Here is a 19,349-nt window from a genome sequence, read left to right as displayed (position 1 = left end):
CAGGATAGTATGTTTTTATCAGACAGTTCTCACAAGTTACTTTGCAAACAAGCAGGGTTAATCTTACAAACAGGAATTTCATTTCTTTGAACGTCTTTAAATTACCTTTACAATTTCATTTTTTTTGGTTATTATTAAATTTTTGAGTATGAGCATTATTAATGTTTCCATCTCATTCTTGCTTCCCTTTTTCTTCCTGAAGAGGTTCAACTTAGAGGTAAATTCACCAAACCTCTTCCATAATCTTCAGCACTGACATTATGGTTAAAGAAGAAACACTGCATTATGAAGATCAGATGTTCCTACAATCGCAACAAAACAATACCCCTGTCTTTGGCACATTTATATACAACTTCCATGTGTATATCATGACATAAAAATAATCTACCTGGTATTTTCACTTGACTATAAGATTTCAAGCCATATTTGTTAGATAAATGCCAAATAGAGGACAAAATATAAAAGTTAAAAAAGTTGTGGCTGCTGCATGTTACCTTAGTTATTAGGAAGGCTATAAAAACTTTCTAGTATCTCAGTTTGCATATTCCTCGTTTTGTAGGCTTGAATACAGAAACAGCAAAATCCATCAATGTTATTTATGACATGTAATAAATACTACAAGTCCTTTTTTTTTAAATTAACTCTGATGTTTACTCACTATAAAGATTGCCTAGGGCAAGAGGACAAAGCAAAGCATCAAAATTTGCTGCAAATCTCGATGAAAGCAAAACATGCATAAAACCTGATGATGATGTCACAGCCTCTTCTATCAGGACAGCATCGCATCACTGCTATCACTTCCATCATTGTCACTTTTTACTTAAAATAACTATGGTAAAGAGCTAATTACCATTTTTAAAAATAATGATATACCTGGAGAGAATATCTGTAAAGCACCTGCATTTTGCTTACCTTCTGTCATGGTTTAACCCCAGCCAGCAACTAAGCACCACACAGCCACCCTATCACTCCCCGCCCCCTCAGCTGGACAGGGGAGAGAAAATATAATGAAAGGCTCATGGGTCAAGATAAGAACAGGGAGAGATCACTCAACCAATTACCATCAGAGGCGAAACAGACTCAAGTTGGGGAAAATTAGCTTAATTTATTGCCAATCAACCAGAGTATGGTAACGAGAAATAAAACCAAATCTTAAAACACCTTGCCCTCACCCTTACCTTCTTCCTGGGCACAGCTTCACTCCTGGATTCTCTACCTTCCCCCCCCCAGCAGCACAGGGGGACAGGGAATGGTGGTTGCGGTCAGTTCATCACACGTTGTCTCTGCCTCTCCTTCATCCTCTTCAGGGGCAGGACTCCTGACTCTTCCCCTGCTCCAGCGTGGGTCCCTTCCACGGGCTGCAGTCCTTCAGGCACAGACTGCTCCAGCGTGGTCACAAGTCCTGCCAGAAAACCTGCTCCAGCGTGGGCTCCGCTCTCCATGGGTTTACAGGTCCTGCCAGGAGCCTGCTCCAGCGCAGGCTTCCCACGGGGTCACAGCCTCCTTTGGGCACCCACCTGCTGCAGTATGGGGTCCTCCCCGGGCTGCAGGTGGAGATCTGCTCCACCGGGGACCTCCATGGGCTGCAGAGGGACAGCCTGCCTCACCATGGTCTTCCTCAGGGACTGCAGGGGAATCTCTGCTCCAGCGCCTGGAGCACCTCCTTCCCCTCCTTCTGCACTGACCTGGGGGTCCACAGGGCTGTTTCTCTTACATGTTCTCACTCCTCTCTCCGGCTGCAATTGCTGTTGCGCAGTAACTTTTTCCTCCTCTTAAATCCGTTATCCCAGAGGCACTACCACTATCACTGATGGGCTCAGCCTTGGCCAGTGGCATATCTGTCTTGGAGCTGGCTGGCATTGGCTCTGTTGGACACAGGAGAAGCTTCCAGCAGCTTCTCACAGCAGCCACCCCTGCAACCCCCCTGCTACCAAAACCTTGCCATGCAAACCCAATATGCTTTCCCAACTACCCCAATCATTTCCCACCTTTCCAGAAAGCACATGCAGCCAACAGGTGAGAGGGCAGAAGGCTGCATATCTGCACACCTTCAGCAGGCCTATTGCCTGTGTTCCCACCACCTGCTGCCACCACCAAATACACTTGTCCACTTGTCCATGCTCCAACAGTCAAAATGTGCAGAAATACCTTAAAATATTTTTTTATTATAGGTCTGCACAGTCATTTGTACAGATTAAATATAACACACACCCAGTAAAATCACAACTGATGTCTGCTTCTGAAAAATCATAGTACAGCTGCAATCTCATCCCAGTCCAGTGACTTAGAAGCCACCTAAGCTATTCTTCTTCTATGATCAATGGAGAGAGAGGTCCAGGAGACAGTATATATCCTAAAGTAGATGGAATAGATTAACTTCTGAAGGTACCTATCTCTCTTCTTTCGAAGTGGGCCTAGATAAGTAATTTATGCTACATGACAAGCAAGCTAAAGTGAGACAAAATGGCCTAAGGGCCAAACTACACCTTTTACTAACCAATTTTAAAAAATGTGATTCTTCATTAAAATTGGCATTTGTACCTCATTCTTACCTTGAGAACTCAATCTAATGTACATATAGAGATCTAACAACAGTTCTGTTGATTAAAATACACTCATACAAATGAGTTAAGCATAATTCTATCCCAGTTAATTAAATCTTTGCAGGGAACACAGAGTTAGACTAGTACAGGGAACTCTTGAAAACCTTATCCCTGTACAGTCAGTGTGCATCTTTTAATAGTGCTAAATAAGACCACTATGCTCCAGTATTAGGCTGAAACACCTACTATATATTAATAATGAAATATAGATTGAATGTAGAGATCTATTACCGTACTATCAACATAAATCAGTAAATAGGAATTTAATTCTGATGTGGTAAACAGGAGGAAAACTTGTAAGAAATTCAATAACAGACACCATGTTCACAAGAGAACCAAATTTAAACTTTGTTAAGATGTTGAAATCCATTATACTTCATACACTATTGTATTGTAAGCCATCTCAGTAAACATATATAAGATACATCCTCTCATCAGAGTCATTTCAAACTGTCCTACAAAAAGTACCCTAATATTTCTAAAAGCTGAATAGAGTAACTTTACAATTTGTGCTTGCTTGCACTTCCCTCAGGATGTATGACAGCACAACCAGATCAGGGAACCTGACCCTCACAGCACTTGGACTCTGACTTGCAGTCTAGAATCCAGAGTGTGGACAAAATTCTGCACTCAACAAGAACACTGCTTCCATTACTGACCTCTGTCTGAACTTGTAACATCCTTGTGAAGAAAAAGAATGCTATTATCCACTTCTTATGGACAAGAAATCAAATGCATAATATTGAGGGAATGTCTAGAATAAGACAGATCTGAACCTATGTTAAAGGACACTCATGAGAGCACCCTGGTCCTGCAGGTCCTGCAATTCTCACATGGATTCTTCCCGCCCTCCCCTTAAATACAAATGAGAATATTTGGTTTCAAAAAAAAAAACCAAACCCCAAACCCAAAACATCCCCCCCCCAAAAAACCCCACCCCCAAAAAAATCCAAAACCACACTTTGATGTGATTTCATTATTTTATATTAATGGATTCACCTGCAGGGCATCATGAAACATCTACTGTTTAGAACTAGCCCAAGACTTTGAACAAGTTTAAGCCCAGGACACAGAGAGAGTATAATAATACCGCATCACACAGTACTACATCATGCAGTAATGTAATGACCTAAATTGTATTACTGGAGACTATGCACTGTGGATAGTAGTTTGCAAAGATTTTTATTACCTCTGCTCCATACTTTAGATGCTAATCATTTATTCTGCTTAAACTCTAACAATAGGTCATCAGTGTGTTTCTATTCCTTTGTCTGTACCTTTCTTTTCTTTCTGTGCCTGCAAAATGCCAACACATAATTTAATAATGAACTGCCAAGAAGACAGGTAAATGTTTACCCAGAATTTTCCAGTCTGAATATCTTTCTTTTAAATTCTCTTAGCCCCCTTTAAGGCTGTGTGATATACCCTTAAATTCTCTTAACCCCCTCTAAGGCTGTGCTATAAACCATGAATCTATTCATAGCTTGGATCATTAATGAGTAAGTATATTCCTTCCTTTAAAAAGAGCTAGCAAAGGCGTAACATTACCTCATTTTCCCCCTTCACTGTCAATTACACACAAAGTCACAGAATAAGCTTCTCACAAATCAGGCTTCCTAGCTCTTGAATTATGGAAAAGTGGAGAAGATGGGCAGTATTTCATTTGTGCTCAAAATACTTAAGTCTCTTTTGGAAAGAAAAGGTTTTGTGAAAAACAGAGGATTAGTCATAAAACTGACATTTCCTGTTTACTCTTTAAAGCATAGGTCAGCCATAGGTGTTTGCCAGACTGATTCTGAGTTTAACTTGGGATGTTGATTCGTGGAAAGAGAAATCAGCCTGATTTGGGGAACTTACTTTGGTTGGTTGGTTGGTTGGTTTGGCTTTGTCATTATTATAACAGAGAAAAGACCCCTCTTTGGGAAAGCAGTGTCCAAAATGTCATACAGACATGTACTGCTATTCTATGGAACAGGGAAATTCTGTAAATGAAGAACTTTCCTATCTTCACTGTCTTACCTTTCACCATATATGCTCAGACCTTCAAATATTTAAGTTTTTATAGCAGAAGTTAATTATTAAAAAAAAGAAAAACAAAACAAAACAAAACAACACCAACAAGAAACTAATAGTAACATACTTCTAGATCTCCAACACTTTCTGCAATCCAGCAGAAAGAACAAAATTTAAATAATATTCAGTCTTCACATTTTCTTAATGTTTGACCCCTTAGTGCACAGCAGTATCTTACTCCTACTATATTAGAAAAATAAACTAGTTTGGTGGGAAGAACAGAGACTGAAATGAAAATTTAGAAATCTTCACATTGCCACTGGGAAGATAAGACTAAAAACTCAGAGCACGATAACTGGGAGTAGACTACAGATACTATAGGACTACAAGGTACCTTATATGTGAATAAAATTCCCATATGTGTCAGTATATATATTCTACTGCCTCCTCAAGAAAAGTTCTCCCTCAAAAAAACCCAAACAATTTAACAGATTGACTTTATTTGGCTCTCAAAACAGCTCTTTATAAAGCCAACGTGTAAGTGATTATTGTAAGGTTCACTAGATTAATTTATTTCATCATTAATTTATTTCAGAAACATTCCATTTATGTTTAAATAAAAGACAAACTGGGGAGAAAAAATTTTGGAAGCAATTGTTTCCATCACAGGTTCTCTTTGTTTTATTCTTTTATTTCTTCATATTAGTTAGCTAGCCTATGCTTCATATAAGGGTCCCTTCAAAATCATTCCAAATATAAGCATAGGAAAAAAAGTAGGCAGTCCTAAAAGCATAGAAAGATGCAGCTTTCCTATCTATATCCCCTAGTGTCTTAGAAGTGCACTGCTTTTGATGAAGAGGAAGAAGAAGGTAGAGAGCATCAGTTTTACTTGACAAAGTTATCTCAAAATATTTTTTCAATTATTTAATAAAAGACTTTGCCAGAAACTAGAGTGCTAGAATGATTAAAAAATAGCCCTTCTTTCTGAGTTCCAAAGAAAATTCTGGAGGGTGGAGAAACAAAGAAATTAAAAAGACAGAACTCTAACTGTTCTCCTTTTCTATGAGAAAAGTCCTGCTTAAATGCTAGGCCTTTCCTTTGGGAGACAAAACAAATACCTGCAGTTTTCCGCTACAGAAAAAAAAGTGGTAGGCAGAAAGATGTCCTTCCTACAAGATGGATTTCCTTTTCTCATGAGATTGTTCCTTTTTCTCCAGATTACAAGTTTACAATGCCTTAAAGAGGGGATACACATTCCAACCTATCAGAAACTTACTGCAGTGAATAGTCAGATTGCCTAATTATTGAGCTACACATTCACTGGCAGCATATGCCTCTTAGATCTGCAATTCTTTCTTATTAATCTTGTGATGAGTTATAAACTGTTGATTGCAAGCTATAACACCTGCCTTCTAAATAAGCAAACTGTCCTCTCTATATGTTTTTTAAAAGTTTGAGCTGAATCTCTAGTATGTAAAAAATAGAAAAGACAGTAAAATGTTTTCTTCAGAGATTCCAGAACTCAGAGACATGTCCTTGGTCCAGATTAGCATGGCTTTGATGATGTTCTGAAAATGTGAAAAAAATTACAAGCTCAGTGAGGATTTTAGAAAGGCTGGAGATGGATTCCCTAGAATGATAAAGATTAAAAAAATGATGTACTAAAATTTCTAGACATGTTCTTATTCAATCACTTCCCTTATTCAGGACTTTTTCTACTGTATACAATAGGATTTCTTTTCTTTTATGGCTGTGAAATTTGAAAAGAAATACTATAGATTCAGCATTCAGATTCTTTGTGTTCTGCTATCTTACAGTACACAGCTTCAGAATGATGCCTAATTATTACTGAAATCCCTGTTTCTACTCATAAACTAAAAATGCCATTTCTGATTTGAAACACTCCCACCACACTGTGAATACTGCAATCTCAAAATGGAAGACATGATCTACCACATTTTCATTCACGTAGAAGTAGCTGGGGAGTATACTTTTAGGCAAAACTTGTAATTTAGCTTTTAAATGCTAAGGTGCCTTTTAAAAATTTTACAAACATTCTGCAAAACCTGAAGAGTCCTTCTGACCTTTTTTTAATCCCAAACTAGCTATAGTATTTGTTGACCTTTTGTAAAGGACCTTTCTGTATGTGAATACATGTTGTATATACAACAGCATTCTGCACATAAACTCCTAGAGTCCCTCTAGGTACATGTTAAGGAATTCACTAACATTGAGAAGAGCTGTACATTTCATTATGCTCAAACAAACCTTCTCAAACATATTAACATTAGTATTAAATTAGTACTAAAGATTATTAGCAGTAATAAAAAAAATGTTTAATTTTCAGTAAAGGCAAGATGCATTTTATGACTTCAGGTTTAGGGGCATTTTCTGACCATCTCTTACACTGAATTTATCAAGCTCATAATGATAAATGCGTGTTGTCATAATCTTTCACTGTCACAGTGTACTGCTGCCCTAACAGCATCCACTCTTGTAAAACAGAACTGCAATCAAAAAGTTCAAAATTAATAGCTGTGAAATCTCAAGCACTCATAAGCATGTGTTTTTTATCACTTCCATGCTGTGCAGATCGGGTAGTCTTGTTATTTATTATTTGTGACAGTGAACAATTCCCACTTGCTTTAGTGAAAAAGTGAAGAGCTGTTTGCATAACTAGCAAGGTGAAAAAACAGATTTCAAACTGTTGGAATCATTTCACAAGAACAATGTAGACCGAGCAGAAGATAGCTTTCTTTCAGATCACTATAATGTGCTGACTACAGTATGTGTTATTCTACCCTCTATGTATCCCTTGTTTAAAAGCAGCTCTTACAGCATGTTCGGCATTTGTGAAGAGCCTGAAATGATGGAGCCTTGGTACACTACAGGGGTTCCTATGTACTCCAGTAGTCACTCTCACCATCTTCACACTGGAAAAATGTGAATGCTTATAATGTCTTAATGCAGTAATCTGCATATATGGTATACAGTTAGTATGTGGTCTGCAACTGATCCAGAGAGTACTCTGGCACCCGCCCTCACAACACCTAGCCCACACACCGCCGAGCTAGAGTGAAGCACTACTTCCTGCTGCAATTTGTCAGACAAGCAGTAGAATATGTGATTTTACAGGTGAATACTTATTTAAGTATCAACAGTACTTTATCTCCTAAAGAAGGGACCATTTTAAGAGGAGAAGCTAAAGAAAAAAGCATGGCTATTATGTTTTCCTTGAGACTTTTCTTTGTTTCTTTTCAGAAATGAAACATGGAGATAGTATCTCCAAACAGTATGTATTTCAAATTAAAAAGGAAAGGTTAAAGATAGTCACTGTAACGGTATTACAAAATGTCTCCATCTGATTTAATAGTAACGTACAGGAAAATCTATCATAGATCAGGACAGCGAGTAAGATTTGCCTGTAGGCAGTACTATTATCAGTGCCCAATTAGTTGCAGATTGGAGACACTAGCCTTAGATCTGTTCCCATGCCAGTAATCTGTTTCCTAACTGATTGAGAAACAACGGCTCTTGATGAAATACTATTTATTTAGCTTCAGACAATTTGATTAAATGTAAGGGTAATAATAACAAAACTAGTAATGCCCAACATGACATGAAATGGGATGGGTCATATTTTAATTGAGACATTTCAGTCAAGAATACAAAATTAGGAAACGAAACAGGATATGTTACATGAGAAGCTTTTATGGCAAAGTCATTTTCTTTCCATTTAAAAAAAACCCACACCACATTGTGAATGCTAAAAAGAAGTCTTTTCTACTGTCAATTACTATAAACCTATCACAAAGTATGAATTCTTAGTCCTTAATGCTAAGTCTTTCAAATCCTTGGACTTATTTCATTTATTTTTTTTTCTCTGATAACAGATGGATTTTCTTTTATCCTTAGCAATTTGCATCAATAGTAGATCGTGAAGACTTATAAATACATAAAGCCTTTTAGAAACTTTTGATAGAGTGATGCTTTAGCCAGTCCTTTCATATTTTTATAACATTAATTCTCCAGGAAGGTTACTGTATAATTTGAAGAGTTCAGTCACTTTATATATTTAATTAAGAACTAGTAAAGAAAAAATACATAAATTTAGCAATCGAGGTGCACTAATATTCAGTATTAGAAAGTCGAAGATGAATTTTCAATTCATTCAGCAGTGTCTGAAGGGCCAGTTGAATATAACATCTTCCAGTCTCCTTGAATGTCACATAAGTGATAAAATATTTTGCAATATAATGGATAAAAAATCTTCTTAATTTATTCTGCACTGAGGAATTTCACACTGTTGCTTATCTTCTCCTCTGCACTAAAGAACAACCAAAAAGGTCCAAAATACTAGCAACATTTCATAAATAAATATTTAAAGAACCGGTGTTGCACAAAACAGATAGGACAAATTATGTAAGTGTCCAGTGATCTCTGCAAAACGCAGAATGGCAAAGACAGTGCTGTTTTGCAGTTACACAAGTTTCCTTCACTTAAACTAGATCTCTTTTGTGTATTTATTTTTTTTAATTCATGTAAAAAAGCACATTAAAAACACCACAAGCAGCAATTTTTTTAATAGCATACAATTCGACATATGGACTTGGAGAATTTAAACAGGATGAGTTACTGTGCTGCACCAATTTATACTGGTTTCTTATCTGCTCAAGGGAGCTGCCGGCATCAAGTCTGAACCTACCGAATGAACCCACCCATTACATAAACCCACATCCTGGTGAAACACCTGCTGCACCTCAGTGGTAGTTCTTTGTCATTCCTATTAAAGTACTACTCCCATCTGCACTCTGGTTAGATATTTCAGATATGTTATTCTATTTTATTTTATAAGTATATAGTAATAAATTGGGTAAAATACATGACCCAGACCCAGTGTTTTAATTTCTAGGAAAAACACTCATAGTTGAAAGCCACCACAAAAGTGGGTACTGCTGTGTTTCACACCCATTGCTGTCACTTTTACTCATATGAATTAACACCTGCTCCAGAAATAGCTGAATGTTATTCGTATTCAGAAAAATTCCATTAAAATAAAGTGATAGATTCAGGCTCTTAAGTTGCAGGAAGCAGAATAAAACCATCAGTATATAGTCAGAGGAGCCTTCTGAGTGAATTTTCTAAATCTACATGACAGATCTTCCCCAAGATCTGGGCTGAGGTTCAGTGGCTGAGCATGTAGTGACCTGTCTTAAGTAGAGATTTCTAGTTTCCAGTGCAATTATTCCTTCTGTAAAGGAACTCTCAACATTACTTGAAAAAGAAACAAATACTTCACTCTCAAAGAAATCAGTTACTGTCCTACTGTAAACTTGTGCTGCAACTGGAACATAATTACATGCTCATTGAAAATAGCATTTTTCTGATTCAACAGAATGATGGATATCCTCTCTCACTATCATGCAAGGCACATGTTATGTCATTATAACCAATTTAGAACACATGGATGGAGATAAGGAAACTCATTCACCATTTCATTACTCAAATTTTATGACAATGTAACTTCACTTAGAACAGGAGTGACATGATGGAGAATGAGACCAAATGTATGTTGAAACCAGTAGACATAAAAGTTGTGAACAGTGAAGGTGGTAAAACAGGGATTTAAAATATCACTGTGATAATGTTGAGGCCAGGTGAGGTAACTAATACTTTAATTAGCTGTTGTTCTATTATCTATATTTCCATTCTTGTCTTTCATCTTTAGAAAGCTTGCAAACTACTGAAGTATTTTCTCTTGTTAAATATAGTGTTTAAAAAAGGACTCCCAAATAAAATTAAACAGATCTGCCTAAGCAAATGGCCAGATTTCATGTGAGAGAAGAAGTTTTGCATTATAAAGTGGATATGAATTTTCAGGCCAAGTCTTTCTCGTAAGTATGCCTACAAGGGGTAACACACAACTCCACAAAAAACACCGTAACCTATCAGGTAACTGAACAAAGGTAGCTTGCCATGTATACCCTTGCTGTATCATTACTTTGAGTAAGAATGTGTTTAAAACTAAAATCCTACTTTTTGAAATGTCATTAAAGCCACATCATTCCCAGAGCCTGTTACAAAGATAATTTTACGTTTGGATGTCATACATGATGAAAACCTACTCTGTTATTTTGCAAATTATACATATATACATGCTGATAAGTTAAATGTGGGAGATTTGATGCATAACATCCAAACTGCTCTTCTGTATATATCTTTTTTTCTAATATAAAGCAGTCTCTGAATACTATATCAACTGATTTAGCTTACAGCAATTGATATTAGTTAAATTTGATTGACTTTTGTGGAACTATCTGTAGGTTAACCTAACATGAAATAAACATCAGCCTGAGAGGTCTGAAGATAAATGGAAATTCAGTTAAGCTAACTGCTGTCAGTATTGTTTCTGTGAAAACAGAAACAGTTTTGTCAATTCAAAAATAACTTCTTAACCTAACATCAGTATATATTTGAACATATATCTGCAGATGCATGTTCTATCAATAGAACATTTGAAAATTGTGCCTAAGTTCTTACTAGAAAAATCATTTTCAACCTTGCCAAAATGCACTACATTCACAGACTGTTTAATTTTATTTTAATTATTGTTTCTTTAAGTAAACCAAAGGATTTAGTGATTGCTTTTTTGTTTGGCCTTGAGGTCCAGCTACAGAAGAGTGTCCCAGAAGACACCCAGGTCTTGCATCATGCACCCTGTCTACGCAGCTCTGTGCAGATATCTCAGAAACATTAGGGTATCTAAAGTGACACTAGGATGCATATGTTTGTATAGTTGAATCACACGCAGAACACCATGACACTCTCCATCATTTCCTTGAGTTCATTTTTCAGCATGACACTGAACTCGGAAACACAATTCTACATCAAGTTGTATCCCTGTAAAAGTATTGTCCTGATAAAGAATATTTTCCCCAAGGATAAGCCTCTGAGAATGTGTTAAAGCGAGTCTGCCTCACATGGATTTGGTATCCAGAGGAAGTGGATGCTGCTTCTCATATTTTACAATGCTCCTAGGGCTGAAAAATCCTTAACATCTATACATGGATAGACAGAATAAATTATGGCAGCCCCTCCTGCTTCTCTCTGAGAAGTACTACCACAGAGAAAACATTTGGCACATAGCACAAAAGGCACACATTTCCTGGCCACAACCCCAGTCAAGAAACTACTTTTCAAGGAGTTTATGGAGGATTCTCCATAACCATCATGTGACCATGTAATGCAGAAATTTTTATCCTGTCAGGTGACAAATATTTTGTTACTTACAATGTGGTACCATAAAGGAATTGATTCAGACAAGGCTGCAAGATACAATTCTCTCTGAATTTTTGGCAGATGGAATCAGTATTTCTGTATTCTTGTTCTACCACATATTCTATGAGTGATTTTCAGCATATCAGCTAGTACCAACCTTCTGTACCTAGTCTTAAAAAAAATCAACTTTACATAATCTATAATTTGACTTTATATTATCTGTAGATAATAAAAGACCCTATATCAAATACTTTGATAAATATTAATTTTATTGCTTCCTAATACTCCAAGAATGCTACTTGCAACAACACATTTCTTTCATCCAAGGATTACAAACTCAGCCATTAGGTTGTTTGATTCAGAACATAAAATCTGTAACAAAATCTCATCTGACAGAACAATGTTTGCCTTTTAAAAATATACTCACTCTTGTCAGTAGTTAATAAGGTAAATTAAGTTTTGAAAGACAAACATAATGCTTTTCTTCAGCTTCTAATAATTGTGTCGTTTGTGATCCACTCAGTAAAATTAAGCTATACTTCTGGGGTTGTGCTGCAGCATTTTACAAGCTAATGACTGCAAAACAGCTGTGTTACCTAAATGAGAGGACTGTTTGATTGTTATAAACAATAAAAAAGAAAGCACATCACTTTTACATACCTTTCAGTTTTAAATGTGGCCAGAATATTATTTCTGTTCAAACTTCTAAAAAACAGAACTTTTAAGTTTTCCTGTCTTTTCCTTACACACACACACACACACACACACAAAGTGATTCCTCCACACTACTCATATGTGTTATATATCAAACTTATTCCCTATTTTTTGAGTACAGTCAAAAGTTGCTCGTAATTGTAATTTTACAACTGTTGTCAGTGAAAATGGGCACATAAGAGTGAGCAAAGGACTCATGTTAAGCACAGTTCCACACAGCTGGACAACTCCAATGTGTGTCACTGACATCATTCAGGAACTTGTCTAACTGGTACTTCAGTATAATCACATTTTAAGATTTTGACATCTATTCATGACCTGCTTTCAGTTAAATATTTATAGAGGAAATTGCACTAAAATAAGAAATGAAGAAGTTTTAAATCCTCCTTTGTCTTCTGTTGTAAATCACATTTTAGATGCCCCAGCTAACCTTGGTTACTCTAGCATTAGTGTGATATTTTGTCATCCACAACAGCAAAATAAAAGTGACCTTGGAACCTGCACAACAGCAAAATAAGTGTGACCTCTGTTGCCTAAAGTATATGGAAGACAGTAAGTCAGACCTAGCTTTTTCATAGTACGTGTATGTTCTCTCCCCTCTCTTCAAGACATTTTTTTTCATAGAAGTCAAAACTCAAATGGACCTTGTAATTTTATCTTGTCTGCTGTTTGACTCAGACCTTAGATTCACAAATTATTTTTAACGTACATTAAGGTTTAAAAATTTCAAACTTTGCAACTTAGTACAAATAAGAAAAAACATGAAAGGATACCAGATACAGGAGAATTTCATTTTTTACTATTTACCTAGCAACATGCATTTTGTAGGATAGGAAGCTAGCAAGGCTTGAAAGGACTGGCTATTGTGAGATCAACCGAAAGAAAATAATTTAAAATATTTTTAATAAAAGTATTTTAAATATTCTCATTATACTACTACTGGGCCATGCAGCGTACACTGTCAGAATAACTTGAATTGCACAGTCCGCATTACCAACACACTTTTAATTAAACTGCACAGTCAATAAACTTGACATACACTCATATGAATGTCGGAGTTTTCTTTTACAATCTTGATTCAAAAATTGAAAGAATGCAAATTTATATAATAATAATAATAATAAACAACTTTCTTTTGATTCTGGATAGTAACTGTTGGTCTATTTTTTTGTTTGTTTTAATTATTGATTAAAATTAATAAATCGTATACTCTAGCAAAGTCCAAAATCTGATAACAGACGGACAACAAAACTACTGTTCTAGGAAAGAAAAATCAGGGGAGAAAAATACAGAAATAGCACTGCGTGAGCACACAGTGAGATAAAAACACCTACCAAAAGTAATAAGTATTTTAAAAAAGGAGAAATGTAGAACATAAATTACATGGAATGTATTACATGCAGCATAAGACTGAAAAAAGGAACTTGTTTTGCAGCTTTAACAGTTTCTAGATATCTGTTGGAAGCAGACTTGCTTAGAAAACTTAGAAAACCAGCCTGCTAAATAGTGTACCGAATTGCTCATGTGTCTGTATCAATATTTCCTGTATATATAGTCAAGGAAAATGAAAATGATGTGTCCTGTTAAGGTTAGTAATTAAATACTAAAATGTCCAGCAAATATAGGGAAGAGTTCACAGTGCTTGTGAAGGATCTAGTTAATTGACTCATAAGCACAATGTTAACTACTTCTGAAGTCTGTTGATTTTTCTTTTGTATTTTAATGCAAAACCAATTTGATAAGTTTTACATCTCAAAGTAGCCCAGCAGATCACTAACTACATAAGCCTTCTTGAAAGAAAATCCTTATAGGAAAATGTGCCTGAAGCTGCAGGACAGGTATTTCTCTGAAACACAACTGACAGTTGGTCAAACTAGCAAGTATCCCAAATACTAGAAAACAAGGCAACTGAACATCAAAAAAAATAAAAAAAAAAAAAGGAAAGAAAGAAGAAACACACTCAGAAATACACTGCTACAGTACAAAGACCGACACAGCAATAGTCAAACTGCTAACCATGGTTATAACCCAGGTTCATATCGGTATGTACAATGCCAGAGAGCTGTCTGAGTTGATAAATCAGACTCTATCCTTTTAAAGATGTTTTTTGCTACCCCTTGCCTATAATAGTACAGTTCTTTACTTATTCAGAGCATGAATCCTCCTTTACGCAGATCCTGTCCCTTTTGGCTCTGCACATCTCCTGGGAGTGCAGAATGATTCAGTGGTAACTCAGTCATTTGCACACTGTACAAGATGATTTTACTGAAGAGGAAAAAAATAAAGACTGCACTTATCAGTGGAACACTTTGTGTTAAATAAAGATAATTAAAGCATCAACAATCCATCTATTTCATGTTTAATTAGCCCCTCTTTCATGACAATTTGTTACTGAAGGTCAAATGTCGGTCACTTTTAGAAACTAATTGTAAAGTATTTAATATAATGCAAATTGAGAACAGAAAATTTGAAATATACTTCTGTACACTTTGCACCAAACAGTATTAATGTATGAAAGAAGTCGCCAAAGTAAATGTTTATACTTAATGACAATGTTCCCATTTTTTTTCTTTCTCTACGTTGCACTTAGTGCTACCATAACATCGTGATTTTTACTATTATTATACTGTAGGACATTTGCTTAGTTGTAGAAAACTTTATTCTTGAGAGTTGCTTTGTGATTACAAAAAGCAGTCTTTGAGATAAGCACCTGTGTGTATGTGTGTGTCTGCACATAAGCAAGAAAAAAGATTATGCTTTCCTGCATGGTTAAACTGATTACTCCCTTGATGGATGAATCTTGGGTCCTATTAAGTCTGCTGGTTATATGTGCATATTTATGAGGAAATTGACCCATTTAGTTTATAGATACAATTCACATACATGATAACCAACTAGTCAAAATGCTTCTACATTGCAACAGACTGATTAATGTTTGAAATGTTATGAAACAAATTAACTGGCTACTGTACAAAGAATTTTCTCAGAAATTAATTTCTACATATTTCACTTTCATGGAAATAAGACTTTATAGGAAATGCATCTAGTTTTGACTGGTGTGTCAGGACACACTGGTATCATAAACATTTTTCTTCACTAAACACTACATTTCCAAGGAGAAAAGGCATAGGGATAATTCATAAAGGATTACAGAATTGGCCAGGAAGCAAATACCCCAAGTGAAGAAATCATGCTGCTCAGAAATTCCTGTACTGGTTCTGCTAACCCTACCAGAGGTGACCAATATCTTTACAAAAAAAAACCAAAAAACAAACAAACAAAACAAAACAAAACAAAACAAAACCAACACCACCACAACTGCAGTGTTTTAAGTAGCCAATAATCATTGTTGGTTGAGCAGAACAAGAGAAAAAGAAACCAAGACAACATGATGGCCCAAAAATGTAAATATACAAACAGGGTTTAAAAGACCTGTTCTTCAAACAGTGGTTGTTAACATGCTAATTTCATACTTGTGATTAAAAGTTTCAGTGAAATAAACCTGCTCATATGCCACTATTTTGCACTGTGAAACAAAGTGGAAAAACCAGCATGTATTATAAACATATATCTGTAACTAACATGAGAAAATAAACAATTATTTACAACTAAAATCTGTGATTAGAATTATGATTAAGGATGCAACCCTCCAAGCTGCTAAATTATTCCTCTTAGGCACTGAGCTTTCCTTATCTTTGGCTGTCTTTGCTGGAAGTTAGTAGTATTCAGGCTCCTCACAGGCAATGTGCAGCACCTGGAGGGTTCCGATTTTAAATCTGTGATCCAGAAAAATACTTGCTTAAACTCATCCCCATTCAGCAAAACGCTTCTGTATAGCTTTCACTTTCTGCAAGTGATTAAGACCTATGGAGTACTAAGTGATTTAAACATTTGTTTGCCATTGAGTGGTTATGTGTTAGTACTTTAGTGAATAGGAGAGAATTAATAAATGGGAGCCTAAAAGAATATTTTGGACCAATACCATGCTAAATGGGACAAGAATAGGAGTCAAACTTGTGAAAGATCTTCTAAAAAAGTGACGGTAAATTGTCAGAAGACTACTGAATACAGAATTTAGTTTTAAACTTTTTATAAACCATCTGATGTCAGGAAGGAGGAGAGTTACAAATAGCTTATAGTTTTCTCTGCTGAAGTTCTCCTATACAGTACTGTGTCAAACAAGATGTATTTGGAAACTCATATAAGAAATTCAATGCATTACCTTTAAAAGGAAGTATCAAATAATCAGAACAAAACCAACTTGCATTCACTAGGGTACACCAGTCGGTCACGTAAGTAGAGACTTTATTTCCTGACTGCTATATTGTATATATACGAAAGTATCAATTACCAATTCTAATTACACTAATGGGAAATTAGTATTGCTCTCATCTCCAGTAACTTAGAGCAGGTATGTTCTGCTGTGTCTGCTTATTTGTTCTAAAACTTTATACACCTTCTAATGTCTCCTTATAACAAAGGGAACTGCCGATGAGTAAATAAAGGCAGCCTTAGAGATTTCAACCAGTCTCCCTATCATGGTCACCTTAATATGCCACTGGTTCTATTTCACATGTGCCGCTGAACTACGTAACAATCTGATGTACACCACATCAGAACCCTGTATCTCAACTGCTTCGCATTTCTCTCTAAACAATGTGCTGAGCAAGAGCTCCATGTGGTTTGGGTGTTCAAAATCCTCATGTGTTTTGCCTGATAAACTGAGAAATGCTCCACTGTTAATGTCTGAGATGTGAAATGTCTACATATTGTTTATGCAAATAAGTCTTAATGTCCCCACTACTATGCAAAAGCGTGAGCAAAACTATACAAATGTCACTCAGCAACAACTTGGCAAATAGCCACAGGAAAATGGTAACAGAAGTTTTGTGCCTGGTAGCATCTCCTGTAGAGTCGGTTATTTAGCACTACCTTTGCTGTTTTCTTGGGCACTTTCCTTAACTTACGTGCATGCTTTACAAGTGTGCAAATACTTTCTGCATATTTAAAAAGACAAGGCATTAGAATATTGACTATGAACTACTCAGGTAAACTAACCTTCATAACAAACTAAATATTTAGCACAGGAAGACTATCGGCACTGAGAAACTGGTCTTGTAACAAACTAGATAAATAACGGAGCAATTCAGCAAGTAATTCTTTCAGTTTGGTTGTTGCAAGTAAAAGTGTAATAAAGCCATTTTCTTCTACTAAGAAGTCTTCTAATGTATCGCATATCAAAATATATCCTTGAAAAATGTTAAGTAATTCAAAACATATTTCTGTAATATAATCTTAAATAAGTTTGGGGGTTTCTTATCAGGCAAAGTAGTAATTTGTATGGTGTAGTCCTTCACCATTCCTACGCTTAGCATGCAAGTCATTCTTTACACTGAAAATAACTTACACTTTGACTGTTTATAATTCATATGTTTAGATGAATTGCAACAGGAAGAAAGAAGTAGTACCTGATTAGCGTATGTTCCACTGCTATTTTGTTATTCCAGTGTTCACTAAAATGGCATCATTTACTATGTGCTTAATAAGCCTTAGTAGATGGAAGCTTAGGAACTTTCTTAGCACTTTGTATTTTATACAGACTATTTTCAAACTGAAATTGTAATGTACTCTCCAGGAGACAGTTAATGAAATGTATCACCCAGAAACTACTCTATCAAGCGTTCTATAAATCTGTATCACTTATAAAACAACATACACAAAAATACTGGCAGATAGTTCATCAATCACACTTTTTTTGGTGATCTGGGAGGACTGAGTGGCTCATACAATTCATTTTCTTTTACAGTATTTTAAGTTTTTCTGAGCAGAAAGCAAAAACTGGCAACACATTGTAAAACTTCAATTGTAGTAGACTAGCAGACGTTTCAAAGTATAACAAAAAGTCGTAGTGTACCATATTTGCATGTTAATAAGTCGAAAAGAAAGCGTTTTTGTCAAACTAGTCAGAATTTCCCTGTTCCAGACTTGGCTCTGTATTTACGTGACTCAGTATTCATTTATCCCCAGGTTCTTGTGCAACGTGCACTGTAGCTGAGGAAACATTCAGAATATTATCTTACATGGAAAGATGTAATGGAAGTCGCCAGGTGTTAAGTATCTCATTTTACTATCCCCCAAAGAAAAGTGACCTCTGTTCAGGCTACATATGTGGCTCGTAAAATAAACAAAACGAAGGCTTTCGCTTAGGAGCTTGATTCCCCCCTGTGCTACCCCTATTCTGTTTCTTTTCTGTAAAGAAGTCCCTGCCACCACCGGGTTTAGGCTCTGGGAGCTTCCCTGAGCCCACCTCCGCCAAGGCGGCCGCGATCAGCGCCGGTCACTCGCGGCGCTGCCGAGGGCACACCTCGCTCGCGGGGGGCTCTCGGCCGTCCCGCTCGCTGCAGACGGAGCCGTGCAGCAGCTGGGCTGGCAAATCAGGGCCTCTCAGCTTGAATGAATGAATGAATGAATGAATGAATGAATGAATTTCACGGGATACACAAGGCGGGGGAGGGGGGCAGTGGAAACATACTGGGGGGCCGTGCCAGGCTCACTAACATTTACGTGTATTCAGAGCAACTGCTGCAAGGAGTGCAGTCTCTGCCGTGTGAGTTAGACGGCAGACAGGCTTTGTAGATTATTTAAGCATTTTGGTCCTAATGAGCGACGTGGTAAGTACAGCCATTAACGCTTCAGAGCTGCGGCTGCGAATCCCCTCTCACCCAGAGCTTTAGGAAGCGT

The 19,349-nt window shown here is 36.5% G+C and overlaps 1 protein-coding gene across 4 annotated transcripts in view; it reads right to left on the bottom strand.

Moving 5' to 3' along the window:
- The window catches only part of PCDH7 (protocadherin 7), a 299,957-nt gene that overhangs the window by 274,674 nt on the left and 5,934 nt on the right, over nt 1-19,349 (bottom strand). The window contains exon 2 of one of the 4 annotated variants that reach the window (XM_075024254.1): nt 2,060-2,353. The exons of the other annotated variants lie outside the window; for them this stretch is intronic. Within the exon in view, the coding sequence (XP_074880355.1) occupies nt 2,318-2,353 (36 nt within the window). The 3' untranslated portion in view covers nt 2,060-2,317. Of the gene's footprint in view, nt 1-2,059; nt 2,354-19,349 lie in introns of those variants that run through there. 4 annotated transcript variants of the gene reach the window in all.

This window comes from Buteo buteo, chromosome 1 (assembly GCF_964188355.1).
Source record: "Buteo buteo chromosome 1, bButBut1.hap1.1, whole genome shotgun sequence".
Taxonomy (NCBI): domain Eukaryota; kingdom Metazoa; phylum Chordata; class Aves; order Accipitriformes; family Accipitridae; genus Buteo; species Buteo buteo.
The sequence above is the reverse complement of the archived record's forward strand: the minus strand, read 5'-3'. Positions and strand labels throughout refer to the sequence as shown.